The following is a 15,778-nucleotide window of genomic DNA, read 5'->3' as shown; positions in this document are numbered from 1 at the left end:
TTATAAGTAAATTGAAATTCTCTACCATTATGCAAATGCAGTCGGCAAGGGTAACAAGATAGCATACAAAGAACCAAGTTACTTTTCAATTCATATATAATATGAAATATATGGTCGAAGTATGGCCATGTGTATACCCATTATGAATATGGAACCGAAAGTCAAGCATAATCTGTTCTAACTAAAGACAGGTCTCAGACACACCTGATAGGTTGAAGAGCCCCTAACGGAAATAGATGGATACTTGGGGGATGTCAATGTCATTGTCTTCATCATCCTCACAGGCAACCACAACATCCAAGTGATTTCGGTCTGAAGGTATGTCCATCTTGGCCACCTCCCTAGCTAAATCCACTATCTTTCTGTCCATTCGCTCTTTATGCTTAGGGAACATGCTGTTATAGAGCAGACAACTTCCACATGAAATACTATAAGCATTCAAACCTTTTGCCTTCAGCCACTCAAGAAGCTCCCTTAGAGTAGGATTGTCTTTCACGATCCATCTGTCCCAAACTGTCCAACTCATATCTTGATGCTTGATTACCTTGGGTGGAACGGGCTCTGCCATGGAAAAGAAAGGCGTTCCTAAGTTGACAAATGTGTTTCGGTAGTCCTCGACTTTGTGTCCTCCATCCAAAGCTTTGTACAGCTCCAGGCAGACAAATCCTGTGGCCATGGCAGTTGATGTTGCAATTGCTGGAATGATCCTCCCGGCAATAAACTTGGCCTTGAGTTTGTCAACTTCAGGAATGCTGTAGTTCCGTGCCCTCATGTTGGCAAGCCCAGCTATCAGGTCCATATGGTAGTTTGTATCATCATCCTGTAATTTTACAGCATAAAGGTCAATTTAACTGTGGATGAATGTAAATTATAATAAATAAATGAAGTGCAGGTGGAAACTCCTATTCCTCAGCAAATACAAACAAAAACCTCATCAAACTAAAACCCCCAATTGAAAACCACCAAACTTCAACACTGAAAATTCAGAGGGAGCAAAAACTATATGAAAGAAAATAGACCTTCTCAAATTGAACTGGTTTCATCCTGAAATCTGGTTGAAGCTTTGACCGACACACCTCTAACTTGGTGATTAGATCATTAATCACAGCTGCATCATCTATAGAAGCAGAAGAGAGACTGGTGGCCTTCTCATCTGTCACTATATTTGCATTTTTCTTGGGCTTAAAGTCAGGTACAATCACTAAATCAACGACTTCAGCCAACTTCTTAGGATTTTTAACCCAATCAGGGATTGGAATACCAAATGTTTCTGCACGTAGTATAGCAGCAGCCATCAAAAACTGCATATGACCCGGATCAGATGATGAGAATTCCAGAGGACGAGGGAATCGTTTTGGTGCAGACCAGAAGGGAACTCCAGTACTAGTGGCAGCATCTTCAGGAAAAGTATAAATTAATTGCTTTACCCGGTTAGCAAAATAATCTTCAAACCTGTGAATAAAAAACCTCGTATGAGTGTAGCCCGCACAGAAAAAAAAATCTAACAAGCTCTGACAATATCACAAAAGAACATAAGCATATATTATCAAACAAACATACTTTAGCCTAGCCCATGAAATACAATCTTCAAAAGTCAGACACTTGTCCTCGTCCAAACACTCAAGAATACGCTCCAAGTTATCCCTTGCTTGAGCATCACCAGCATTCCTCGTCGCATTGGTATATTCGCTTGGATTAGATAAAAATGCATTTACTTCAGCTGGAGTTTTCTCAAGTAAACCCTCAAACTCTGACCGAGCCCAAGTCAAGCAGTGGTCAATGTTATGAGGGAAGGAGTGAACAGTACACATTGGCGCCTGTTTCTCAGGTGGATCTCTTGATGCACCATAATTTTCTGTCAGGTGGGGGATGACCATTTGCGTATTGAATTTATCTCCGAGAGTACCAGACTCAAGAAGTGGCTTCTGGAAATATAAGCATCTCTGATCAACATAGAGTCTTGCGCTCACATTGTCTAATGCATTAATCACAACACTTAACTTTTCCCAGAAGGTGTCATGAAACACATTTTCAGTTTCTGGGCCAACACGATTTTGCAGAGCTTCAATATTCAGACGAGGATTTATAGAAGCAGCAGCAGAAGAAGCAACTGTAGACTTTGCCTGGCCAATATTCCAATCACGGAAGAGGAACTGTCTAGTCAGGTTACTCTTTTCTATAACATCATCATCAGTAATTGTCAGTTTTCCCTGGCCACAAGAAACTCCCATTAGGGCAAGGTTTTTCAAAAATTCACATCCCAATGCACCAGATCCAACAACAAAAACTTCAGCATCCTCTAATTTCTTCTGCAACTTTTGTCCAAACACTGAAATCTGTGCATCGTAACGACTATTTAACGGCTTTAAATCATTAGGATCCAGTGGTTCTGTAGGAAGCGACTCCACAGAATCAAAGTAGAAAAACTGCAAAGATCAGACAGGGAACTAAAATTAAAACTGCAAAAAAGACATTATAACCTCAAAAAATAAAGGGTCCAATAAGTAGGAAAACAAAAAAAATTGAAACACGGACTACATATAGTTGCCTGATTCAAATTATTTCTAGTATTCTATATATCCTAAGCAAACATAAAAATGCCAAATATATTTTGGAACTATTGGATTGGAACCCTGATTGCCTACCCACACACCATTAGAATATCAAGTATTTAAACTAATCCATATATAAAATCATTTACTATATCAAGTATTTAAACTAATCCATATATAAAATCATTTACTTAAAGTTTGGCATGTACACTTGTGTGTGAGTGGACCAGAGCACAAAGCTTTTCAGCGATTTCAGTTACACACCTACAGTATTGCCACGAGTTAAAGATAACAAAGAATATAGTGCTATGCAGTATATCAATTAAGGGATGTCTGTATATAATAAAAAAGGAGGATATCAACTGAAATTTTGTTCGACCTTAATGGTTCCAAGTTGTCCGTAAAGAAAAGTACACTCTCCAAAAATCAAAATCTTAGTCAAGATCAAATTTCATTTATATGAATCAATTCAACAAAGTATACAAGATTCAGAGGAACAAAACATCAACTGAAGCAGCAAACTGAATACACAAACTAAATGGTTGACCAAGTCCAAGAAAAATATTTCGGGTAAGACAATATGGGCACAGTTCACTTGCACCACACAACATTTCAAAATACAATATGATATGACACAATGAATGACCAAGAACAATATTACTTACTTGAAAAAGTGGATGAAATTTCCCAGAGCATGCCTTTACAACCTCTTGTCCTACAAATCCACCAAACATTGCCGCCATTGGGTTCAATACTGCCCGAGCACCAGAGGCAAATTGTTGTAGAAGTTTTTCATTCACATCTTCCAACCTTCCATCACCTAAGCCATCATTAATACTACTGACAATGGATACTAGTTTCTGTGCATCATCCTCTGAACCAGCAACAGGGAAGCGACCTATCTCGGATACGAACTTATCCAAACCCTGGAATGCTAAATGCAGTAGGGGTGGGCGATCAAATTTAGAAAAATCACTCAGAAGAAAATCACCTGGATCACTGAGTGCTTCCCTCAGTGGTTTAAAGTTCAAAACCTTTGGTTGTTTAACCTGCGTGACAATACCACCTTTTTCATATCTACCATAATCTGTAGTGTCTTCTTCAAGAGTGAATGAATGTGCTCTAGCATTTTTTATCTTTCTTGGCTTTCCATCATTCAACTCTTTCATTCCATGAACTTCAGAGAATATAACCAGATCTCCATCTTGAAACTCGAGCCTCTCATCATCAACACAAGAAACTAGAGCAGGGTTGTCATTGCTGATTGATGCAATTATGCCAGTATGAGGATCCTCTCCATCAACATCAAAAACAGTGAACTCGGGCCCAAAATCACAAAACAGAGAACCAAAAAGCCCCCTAACTTCAGTTTTAATAAAGGCAATAGGAGGCTTATGACTGTGGCAGTAATCATCGAATTCAATGGCTTTCTCAAGACTGATTTCAGTAAAAACAACAGCCTACAAAATAGTTGAAATAAATAAAAAATACAATAGAATCATGTTGCAGATAAGCAGGAAAAATTCACATTAAAGTACACCATTAACCAACATTCAAAATCTAAATCAAATCAAAGTCGTAAAATTCACAAGAATAAATCTTGCTCATATGGTCAAGAAAATTCAAACATGCTCCTCCATTAACTGTACAGAACTGATCAGGTTTAACATGCAATTAGTTGTCTCATACCAGGTGACCACATTACTACCAATACTCTTACCCCAGAATACATATCATACTACTCTCACAATCATCGATACACACATAACATACACATGCCTCATTTTAATTATCAACAAAAAAAAATTTCATTAACTTCAAATAAAATCGAAAACAAATAACCAAGTGCCTCATTACATTCAGCACTCAGAAGCACAATTAAGTTAACAAATAACTCAGGCATATGTAAAGCAAAATAGAAGTATAGTAGTAGTCTTACAGACATAAAAAACACTGACTATGCATTAACAGGAACCCCCCTCCCTCATCAATCACATTTTAAAATGGCACAATATTGTTCACCCATTGTTTTAATCACCAGGTTTTGCGAATAATGAGCATCAATGCAGAAATTCAAGTACATGGCATTGAACACAAATAACTATCCAACATTAGAAGTTACCCTTCAACATATGCACGAGGAAATCCTTCTTCCAAAAGTTCAATGGACAACAAAACATGTCACAGCACACATGTAATAATATGAGGCAGATGTACAAATAAATGCATTTAAGAAAAAAATAAGGTTCCAAAAACGAAAAAGGAGAAGAGACAAGATTGGAAGTACCTGGAAATTAGCAAGTTGTTCTGTTGTAAGCTTAGTTGTCAAGCTTAGTACAGCTACCGCATTGTTAAGTTCCTGCAACTTACTAACAGAAGCCACTGCCCTGTTCTTGCCAACATCATTTTCTGAAAACAGAAAATTACTGGACAAATCCCATAACTCCACATTTCCTTCATCGTGCAAGGTTACGGATTTCACCCCAGCAAGAATGAGATTCTTCGCTGCAGGTAGTAAACTTTATTTGATTACAGAAAAACAACAAAGCTTACACTACTTAAATCTATATGGCAAACCATTAAAAACATCAAGTCCCAAAAATGGTTTAAACATCATTCCACATTTATGTACATACTCTTTTAACTAACTAGAAAGTAGCACATAAGTAAGAACCTTCAAACAAGGTTGCCCAAAGATGTGAAACGATGACTTTTAACCAGATGATAGCTATATGCATAGAGTGAAATAACACCCAATTCTCAAATCAACAATGTAAAGTTTGAAATAGTGAGCAGCGTGAGCAACTAGCGATCATTTTAAGCATGTACAATAAATAACAAGATCGTGAATTGTATAAGTCTATCACTCCCCTTCACTTCATTTTTCAGCTTACAAAGGGGACAAGGGACCAAATTACCAATCCTCTTAGCACCAATCCTATCAAACAACACAATTAAACTATTTTCTTTTATTTAATTTAGAGAGGGGGCGGAGGGTAAACCACTACTAGAATAATTACCAAGTAGATAAACTTTCCCGTAACCCTTTTATAATAGTAGAAAAGAAGAGCGTGAGAGGAGTGATACACAGAGCTTAACCCTATATACACAGAGCTTCTCTTTAAAGCTAAAATCAACTTTTGTATCGTAACTTTTGAAGAAGTTAAATGAGAGGAGCTTCTATAGAAGTCAAATGCACAAGTTGTAGTATCTGGCCCAGTGACTAGGGGAAACCCGTGGCAGGACAAAAACAAAAATCCACTAAGTTGATTTTATCTTAGGAGAGAAGCTCAATTCAAGATACCTTCTAATGTTCTTTTGTGTAGGTGATTATGAAGAAATGAATGCAAATATTTACGAATAAGCATGATTCATAAATCTTGCAGACTCCTAAAACCCCCAAAGATTTAACAATTATCCCCATCACTCGCATAAATGACCTCTACGAAAACTAACACAATAAACAAGACACCCTGAAAAAATTAAAATAGTTCCAATTGAAGCGTTAGAAAACCCAATTACCAATCTCAACACCAAGACCCTGCATCCCAGAAACGAGGACGCTGGACGCGAAGAGCTTCCGCATGGTCTCCCGGCCATAGACGGCGAGCTGCCGACTGTGCAGATCCTCGTCGATCTCCGCTGGGTTCGAGACCCCCAACGCCATTCCTTCGATCGAGTTCCCTCCGCCGCTGTTGTCCCCGCCGCTGCCGCCGCTACTGAATCCCTGGCTGATGTCGTTCACCGCCGATTCCGCAGCACCCGAGCAGGCAGCAAAGCAGGTGATCCGAGCTTTCTTCGAAGTATTGTTGTTGGTGGCGGCGTCACTCTCTCCTTCAACTACCACTCCTCCTTCGCTCGCTCTCTTTCTAGGAAGCATATAGTGCAGTAAACTGCATAAGACGCAACGCAACCGCACCATCGAAATTATCAGCACAACCAAAATCAAACAAATTGAAACCACCAAAATCATAAGAAATAAGATCCATGCCAGTGACGATATTTAAGAATAATAAACTATGCAAAACCCTAAGTAGCACGAGATTCGAGGTTGGAAGAACGAAGGAAGAAGTGGACGAATCTGAATCTAGGTGGAATGGAATTGAGGGAAGGGAACGTACCGAATGAAACTTGAGAGAAGGAAGGAATGGAATCAGATTGAACTGTGCGAATCGTTGAGAGAGAGAGAGAAAGTTAGTTTAGGTTTCTTCGAAGCTGGGTTTGGAAATGTAAGGTGAGTGTGTGTGAGAGATGAGAATGGGTACAAGAGAAATAGAAAGAGAGAGAAGGGTATTTATGGATTTGCATGTAAAATTACGCACCTAGGGTTTTGCCTTTTCTCGCTACCATTTCTCTCTGTCTTCTCTTGCAGCAATGAGAGAGAGAAAGAGAGAGAGAGAGAGTGGGCCTGTTACTGTGATTATGGAAGAATCGCGAGCGGGGTGGACAAAAAGAATGCACCGGGATGAGCACCTGCCACGTCGCCGTTTTAAGTTCTCCTTCACTCCAAACCACGTTCAAATATTCTATGTGCCCTTCGTTTTGGATCCTCACAAGCCAAAGAGAGAAAATTTTATCTCACATAGAACATTGTTTGTTCCACATGGCAAACTGCACCCAATATTTGTTAATATAGCATGGTTTTGGATAATAGGTTCGATTTTTGGAAAATTTAATTCTTACTTTGAATTTGTTGATCTAATAATACAAGTTGTTATTTTTGGATTGGTTTTCCTTATACGTTGTACTCTAGTCTTACTTGTGTGTGTTTTTTCATATTGAAATAAAGAATTTAAGATAACATGGCAAATAAAAATTATTGGTTTTAAAATATAAGTGTTTATTCATATTTACAATGTCATTTGTTGAAGTTGTATTTTCAATTGTCTTACGAATTTTTGTGTAATGTGTTCGATACAATACACACATATGCATACTCTCAATCATCCACTTCCAATTTTGCACACACAACAGTGGTAATCTAAAATTAAGCATAGGTTTTTGGAGTGTCATGTACCTCCTTAGGTTTTTTAATAAAGAAAACATATGTAGTTTCGCCTTCAATAATAATAATAACAATAATAATAACAAATGCAGTAGGGATTATGTTGTTCCTCTTGTATTGTGCAATTGTCACTACTAAGGTTCCCTGATAGTTGTTCTACAGGAATGTGTCATCCACTTGGATTAGTGATTTGCAAAACCGAAACTCATCAATGCATGACTTGAAGGTCTAAAAGAGTCTTTTGCAAGTTAAAATGTTGTTGTGGAAGCAACAAGAACACAAAACTGTCTACATTGATTTCATGGTAACTTAATTTATGTGTCATTGCTCCAGTTGTTGAATACTTATTTAAAGTTTGTCTAATTTTCTTGGCGCAATTAGGATTTGGAAAGAAACATTGTGTCTTCCTACTGCCATTCAATGCTCGAGTCACATCCTCTAGTAGTTCTCATACCAGAGTAAGTAGGATTTGGTGAAATTGTAAAGCTCAAACATCTAAAGGTTGATCATGGTTTGGTGACAATTTTGGTAAAGAGGTGGATACTGAGGATTCGTCTTTGGAACCAATATTCCGACCTCAAGTCCGTTAATATGACATTAGTAAGGTCAATCACCGCATCTGAGGTATTGTCTATTTTTTATCGTGGAGCTTTGTCACGATTTTGTCCTTAAAAGATGTATTGGTGGTTTAAGGAATGAAGGTGTATTTAAAGTGTCTTAGACCTCGACTCCTGAGCGATGTGTGATTATTGAGCGTATCAAAACAAACCTCCAATCGAGAGCTAAGGGAATGAGGGTTCATTTTTGGAACCAATTTTCCATTCCCTTGGGGAACGAGGATTTGTCTTTGGAACCTCTTTGATCTCCCACAGACGGTGTCAATGTTTTGACTTCATGTTCGTTGAGATAACATCCTTATGGTCAATCACCGCATCCAAGGTATTGTCTGTTTTGGATCTCAAAACTCCGTTACAATTTTGTCCTTAAAAGGCGTCTCAAAGGGTTGAAGGAGGAAGGAGTATATTAAATTGCCCTTGACCTCGACTCCTAAACGATATGAAACTATTGGGCGTACTAAAACAAGTTCCCCAATTAGGGGCTAAGGGAACGAGGATTCATCTTTAGAATCACTTTTCCATTTCATTAAAGAAAAATTATTTGTCTTTAGAACCTCATTGGTTTCCACAGTTGACGCTAAATATTCTTATCGAGTTTGACGTTTAACCTTTCAAGGTGTTAAATTTGAGTTTTGACGGTATCCACTCTGTTCGTTAGAGGATTGTGAAACTTTATTGAGTATTGAGTAAAAAAAAAAAAACTCTCAAATACTCAAAACAAAAACAATAAGTGTGTATTAATATTTAAATAATAAGTGAGTATGAAGAATTCTGTAAATAAGAAATGTTCGGTGAAAGTATATTTATAGATGGTAGAACTCAATAACCGCTAAAAGGGACCAAGTTTCACAATGCATCCCATATTTTATTAAAACTATTGAAATAACCGATGAATGGTTAATAGCGAAATCTTAGAAATATCTGCATGTGGTTATCCATTTTGATGGATATTAATTGCCTTGACTTCTTGGGCCAAACCCGGATTCATGGGTCGGGTAGTACACTAATTTTGTATACAATAATTAAAAAAATCATTATATTAATTTGAATAAGGTAAAATAAATAAAATGTAAGGGGAAAGATTACTATAATAATTATAACACTTATATGATTTTTAACTTGAAATTTTAGATAACAGATGATCTAAAAATATGAAATTATAACTTCATCTAACCTTGAAAAAGTATTTATAACACTAAATTTAATAAATTGTTGTAGCAGTATCATAGGCAACATTATGATTGAAGATAGACATTGTTCTCATTGAATATAGAAAACCATAAAAAAATTGAAAGGAATAAACCATGTTTCTATGAATTAAAAATATCTTTCTCTACCAACCCTCTCTTCACTAAAAATTATCTTCTTCCCCTAAGCCAAATCCCTCACTCAAGTAAAAATCCACTTCTCCCTCATTAGCCAAATCCCCTTTCTGTAATAACTTTCTAAATGAAAACTATAGGGAATGAAATACAAATAGAAAAGAAAAATAAAAGAGAGAGAAAATGATACGAATGTGTAACGGAGATATTAAGAACACCAATAATTTCACTATCCGTACATTTGTAATTTATAAATATAGAATTGATTCACATTCTCATAAATATTCTGTACATAAAAAATAGGTTTTGGAGATTGGTAATAGATTCTTTATCCTGAATTCTTAATCACTGTTTTAAAGAAATGCTTTGTCCTATGCACAAAATTTCAGGTTCATGCATACAAAAGTAATAGAAAATAGTAGTAAATTGAGGAATCTGGTTCATGTTCTACAACTCAATTCCTGCTTAAACTTTTCCCTCAACAGGCTCAACCATGGGAACAGATATGTGTAAACATCATTGTGCCCGGCACATGCAAGAAACACATCACTTCGTTGCTGAAAGGGTTGGATTATTTTCACCACTAAAGAAACACAAAATCAAATGGGACCCTTTTTGATACCATTGGGATAGCCACAGCAGAACAAACAAATGAAGAACCAACAAAATGACCATAAGCAGGCCCCCAAAAACGTGTCATCTGTTGCCCTTTATATCCCTCACAACATTATCCTAGTATTCACAAGATAAAGCTCTTACATAACCTCTCATAAATGTTAACCTTGTTTGTTGCAATAGGACAAACTTTGATGGTAACAAGTAACATCAACTTCATTTTTAAAATGTTTTACTTTAAGTTTAAGAAAAATAACACAAAAAATGGTAGTTATGTCTGAATACCATGCTGAAAATAACCAAAGGTTAATCCATTTACACCATCCAAATTAAAACTACTTTAAATAGCATTTATTTTTCATATAAACAAAGTGAACCAAGATTACAAACACTAAACTATATACTTTGAACTACTTACTAAGTAAAATATATCAGTACTTAGTTTTGTTTTCTCAACTGTAATATATTCTCATTTTCGGACAATCATGAAGTGGAAAACAGTGTGATTATGATGACAAAGACATTTGGATTTGTCATCAAGAGATGACAGTAAATACAAGATTGTGAAAAGCAGAAAATTTACATCTTCATTACTGCCATAAAAGGGGATACATGTCATGTTTATCCATGGACATATCATTTCCTTGTCCATGAACTTGATATTTATAGAAGTTTATCTGTTGTTGTTGTTTGGTCGCAGCAATATGGCTAAGATTTCAGAGAACTGAGGGCGTTTGGAAGGGGTGTTGTTCCAGCACTTTGTCATAATGTATTTTAGAGTTTGTTGGCAGTCTTTTGGGATTTCAGGTCTAAGGCCACATGCAGCAATGCCCACTGCTGCTTGCACAGGTGAAAATGAAGAATATGCTGCCTCACCAGTTACCATCTCCCAAATTACCATCCCAAAACTATACACATTACTCATCCATGTCTCTGTCACATTCTCTGGGTCCCCTGCTATTATCTGTTCTCAGCCCAACAAGAAAAAGGTAAAAAAACTAGTGAGTATGAAGACAATGTAACTATTGTCATGTTTGAATAAAAAAAAGAGAGTAAATAGTGAATGCACTGAATGTGTAAAGGATTCATCTAACTATAAAATGCTATTAAATTTATTGACTTACAAGGAAAAAATTTGTGAAATCTATAAAATTAATCAATCACTGGTTTTCATTTTTTTAAAGAGAATATAACATGCACATTTAAAAGTAAAAAAAAAAAGGAGTCTGATTAAACATTATAAGGAAACATATTAGTTCACAACTGTACATGGTGACAACTTGTCATCTCAGTCATTTGTGTGGTTGTGTCTGGGTCACGCAAGATGAATGTTTGTCACCTACACACGTGAACTGGTGTGTTTGTAAGTGATGTGTAACGAGATTTTCTCAAGCAAGACTTGCTAATAAAGTATGACAACCAAGTTGTTTATTCACAACAACCAAATAATCACTCTTGTGAGTGAAAACTTTTACATGTCTTTCTATTCAGTTATCACTTTTTCTCTTTGAATGAATGGCTTTAGTGGGTAGCTTTTGTGTGTTTTTTTCTGCCTGCACACGAGGTGTGAGGGCTTTGTGAGTACCCTTTATCAGTAGGACAAATAGCTAGAGTGCTGGGGAAAAGATCATGCTAAAGGCTTAAAGCCTTAGGACATGCGGGCTCCAGCAAGGAATTAATTCTGGTATAATTGGTATCACACAAGCACACTTATTTTCCTAATGATATACACGAGTGCCCAGATAAAGGTAAACACAAAAAAGTGAAAGCTAAAAAACAATTATTAGGACATGTTAGGCATGCTCTAACAATGATGCCAGGACAAGTGACGTAAAGTTTCTTTTAAATCTAGGATAGTTCAGCATTGCTTTACATACAATGGATCTAAACAGCATTCTCTGAGACAATAAAACACACCAAAGTTACTCTAATTGCCTATAGTTGAACATCTAGTATGTCATTTTCAAGGTGTACTGAAACATGAGGAACAGACAAAAAAGATAAGATAGCTAAAACACTTTAGACTGGAATTTGTCACCGAACTAGATAGTGTATGTATATGAGGACAAATAGAGAGAGAAGAAAATTCAAACTACAATTTGATCCTAGTCCTGAACAGTACGTTTGCTGAAACATTATTTAGGACAATGAACAAATTACAGGCACTAAACTTAACAAGGATACAGTGAGATTTTTAAGAAACTTCATTAGAGTTAGACTGCAAGAGATAAACTGTTTTTTTCAGAGTAAGAAGGGAAAGAGAAAAAGGCTTGAGTAATTAGGTGCTACAATGCTGGTAAGTAGGTAATGTTCTAAAATTCCCATAGGAGTACACCAGGTTGGCCAAATAAGCATAAGATACAAGCAACATTTTTTTTTTATTGATTGAGGAAGCATATAGCGAATCCATGAGCATAGGATAGGAGCATTAGGATATGTTCACCCTATGTTTAGAAGAAGCAGACCATTTTGTGTCAAAAGATTTTCTTGAGAACAGTAGGTAAAAAGCATAGAAATTCTCCTCCATTATCTTACCTAAAAGCCATGAGGACCTATAGAGAAGTAGGGACCCTATCTTTCAAAAAGGATAGATACCAAATTGTGATCAAATTCTTCACTTTTTATTTCTTATAAAGAAAAGGGTGATGGTCAGCTGGAGAATATTACGGACTATGCATGGCAAAGACACTACAGAACTACATATGACTATGGAACATATTCCTGAGACTCAATTTTACGCAATTGCAACAAGTATTTTGCTAAATAAAACGAGCGCGAATGAATAGGGACAAACCTCAGGAGCTAGCCACCTGTAACCATCAGTTTCATACTCCATAGCTTCTCCAACACTCTTGCAGGCAGTGACGATACCCATATCTCCCAAGCAAGCATTTCCGTGCCTATCCAACAGAATTCTCTGTGTATTAAGGTCTCTATATGCAACACCATGTTCATTCATAAACTTGATCCCTTCAGCCACATCAACTGCAATCCTCACAATATCCTTATTCTGCAGCTTCTTGTTCTTCAACATCAGATCATGAACAGATCCACCTTCCATGAACTTGGTCACCACGCACAACCCATGATTATCATCCACGCAAATACCGCAGAACTGCAAAATGTTCCTATGACCACAAGTCATGAGTTCCAGCAGATCTTTGTGGAGCTCAAACTCATAAGAATTCCCTTTATCACATCCCTTCAGCTTCTCAATCCCAACCCTCTTTCCCATATATACTCCCTTATACGAATTTGGCCCCATCTGCTCTACAAACTCAACACTATCTGAGTTCAACAACCATTTCTCAATCTCATCCCCACCTGACTTTACGGTCTGCCATTCATCCACTGAAACAACAAAACATGAAGAAGGCAAAGGCACCTGAAGCTGAATCCTTTGACTTGAATTCTCAAACTCCTTTCCCCGGTAACCATCACCGTTTTCTTCTTCAATCTCCACAAGATCTCTCCCTTTGGAATTTTCCTCCTGGCACCCACAAAGCCCGAAAGGAAGCTTCACAGCACCAGTTTTAGGCTTCTTCATAGCAAACTTCAGAGCATTTTCAACCCTGGTCCTCACCAACTTATCATGCCCAGACTGAACCACAAGAAGCACAACTCCCAAGGTGAAACCCTTCTTCTCAAAGATCTGCATCCTCTTGCAGCAAATGGAGGAACTATCCAATGCCCCCGACATCGCAGGCCACGAAATTGGAGAGTTGCAAGCAAACGTGAGCCTCAGAGCAGTACCTTGAACCTCATCATCACACTCCTCTTGAATCAAAATCGCAGGCTGGTCACTCTCCGAAGCTTGCTCCATCAACTTTATGTGAAGAAACACATCCTTCATATCAAACTCAGCCTGTGCATAACTGCAACACATCGAAAAAAACACATCTTGTTAAAAAAATAATAATAAGAAGAAAAAGCAATAAAAAAACACCCATGATTCCACAACCCATATCCGTTGTCTTTTAAGTCGTTTAAAGCTAAAAGCTTCACTAAAAAAAAAGTCCACCACCGCGATTTCAGACACAAACATCAAGGTTTTTAAAGTATCTAAACTTCAATTGCGACTGCATCAGTTGCATTTATCAACAAGAAATGTGATAAAACCAAGATGGCAGCCACAATTTAAAACACAGAGTGAACTTGGGAGGGTGAGGCATGAAAAACAGCAAAACCCACGACGAAAAAACGAAAAGCGGAAACTAAGATCAAGCATTGGTATGGCAAGATCGAAACTTGACAAAATCGGCGACCGCATCAACATTTTCAAAACAACCTCATCCCAGTTGAGCCACAATGTAAAAGTTTCCATCCACGATCAGCTTGAGACACATCACTCACATGTCAAGACTTTCAAACTCTCCAAACGCACAAAACTTCGAACTTTCCCACAACACCCAAAAAGGAAACTGCTAGTAAAGATAAAAACTTCGGGTGACATTAATTTTTTGGGACCTGAGGGGCAATGAATCATAATGCTTGCGGATGTTTGACATGAGTTTCTCGGGGAGTTGGCTTCCGGGGTAGAGCTGAGTGAGGTTGCGAACGACACTTCCCCAGGCAAGTTTCCGGGAAGAGGCATCAGCTTTGGAGGAAGGAGGTGAATCGAGGTTGAGCGAGTTTCTGAAGGAGGCGATGGCTTCAGAGACGTTGCGGGTGAGTTTCTGAAACTTCTTGTGGACGTTGGGGATGGAGGAGGGGTCCTTGGGGGTGGAAGCCGAGCCTTCGGATCTGTGATGGGTGCGCATGAGGACCTGCTCCACCGTGTCATCGTCGGCGGCGGTGGTGGCGCGGCTGGACCAGCACTCTAAAGCTGCAGCCATTGTTGGATTGGGTTGAGAGAGGAAGATGGTGAGTGGAGATGGAGAGAGTGAGCGATGAGGAGTAATAAATGAGTGTAATCATTTTGCAATGTAACCGCCGGATATTTTGATGACAACTTTTTTAGGTAAATAAATCACTGAACAAACAAAGATGGAAAACAAAAGAGACTTTCTTTCAGTGCCATGCCATGGATTACCTTCCACTACAACATAAGCTTTTCAACTATCTTCATTTCTACTTTAACACTACTTAGTATTTTACATTTTTTTACTAACAACTTTTCCTCTTCTCCCCCAACATAAAAGAACATGTTTCATTATTCCACTCGAACTAGCTTGGAGTTTGTTGTGTCAAATTGTGTTGGGTTATGTGATGAGTTGAAAAAAAATGTGTTATTATGAGTTGAAAAAGTCTCCTTCTACCTTGCATAAATGGTTAGAAGAGTAATGCTAATAGTTAACAAAAACATCTATTATTTTCTCTTAAACCGCTATTGCCAATGTATATTCTCACATTGTAAAGTACATTTGATCTTTATGTAAATCACTAGATTCAAACTACTTATCATACAAGTCATACATAATCTCATATTATTCAATATTCCTTTGGTATAATTGGCGTAATATATATTTTAAAATACATAAAGTTAAGAATGTTGTTTATAATATGCTTTCTTACTTTTGATACAAAATATAAAAAACATAATTATAATTTAATAATTGAGTTAATAAAAATTACATCTATATAAAATGATTTATTACTAACTATGAGAAACTGGTAACTTGTAGAGTAATACTTTAATTCCTTGCCATAAATAAACCAAGTAATTTG

The 15,778-nt window shown here is 37.2% G+C and overlaps 2 protein-coding genes across 3 annotated transcripts; both read right to left on the bottom strand.

The window, feature by feature from the left end:
• LOC137826464 (ubiquitin-activating enzyme E1 2-like) lies at positions 1–7,204 on the bottom strand. 2 transcript variants are annotated; one of them, XM_068632433.1, is made up of 8 exons: positions 6,875–7,160; positions 6,674–6,715; positions 6,075–6,445; positions 4,840–5,057; positions 3,218–4,012; positions 1,561–2,426; positions 1,020–1,452; positions 1–820 (listed from the first exon to the last, which is right to left on the bottom strand). In XM_068632433.1, exons 3-8 carry the CDS (start codon positions 6,430–6,432, stop codon positions 224–226), a joined length of 3,267 nt encoding a protein of 1,088 aa, XP_068488534.1. In that variant the 5' UTR covers positions 6,433–6,445; positions 6,674–6,715; positions 6,875–7,160; the 3' UTR covers positions 1–223. The 2 variants fall into 2 exon arrangements, with proteins under 2 accessions (XP_068488534.1, XP_068488535.1); XM_068632434.1 differs by lacking the exon at positions 6,674–6,715 and having other exon boundaries at positions 6,875–7,204.
• Positions 7,205–10,553: 3,349 nt separating this feature from the next.
• Positions 10,554–15,311, bottom strand: LOC137825517 (serine/threonine-protein kinase STY8-like). The gene is made up of 3 exons (XM_068631199.1): positions 14,579–15,311; positions 12,906–13,986; positions 10,554–11,075 (listed from the first exon to the last, which is right to left on the bottom strand). Exons 1-3 carry the CDS (start codon positions 14,944–14,946, stop codon positions 10,785–10,787), a joined length of 1,740 nt encoding a protein of 579 aa, XP_068487300.1. The 5' UTR covers positions 14,947–15,311; the 3' UTR covers positions 10,554–10,784.
• Between the last annotated feature and the right edge of the window lie 467 nt (positions 15,312–15,778).

The sequence above is a fragment of the Phaseolus vulgaris genome, chromosome 8 (genome assembly GCF_000499845.2).
Source record: "Phaseolus vulgaris cultivar G19833 chromosome 8, P. vulgaris v2.0, whole genome shotgun sequence".
Classification (NCBI taxonomy): Eukaryota; Viridiplantae; Streptophyta; class Magnoliopsida; order Fabales; family Fabaceae; genus Phaseolus; species Phaseolus vulgaris.
This window is presented reverse-complemented; position numbering and strand designations above follow the sequence as displayed.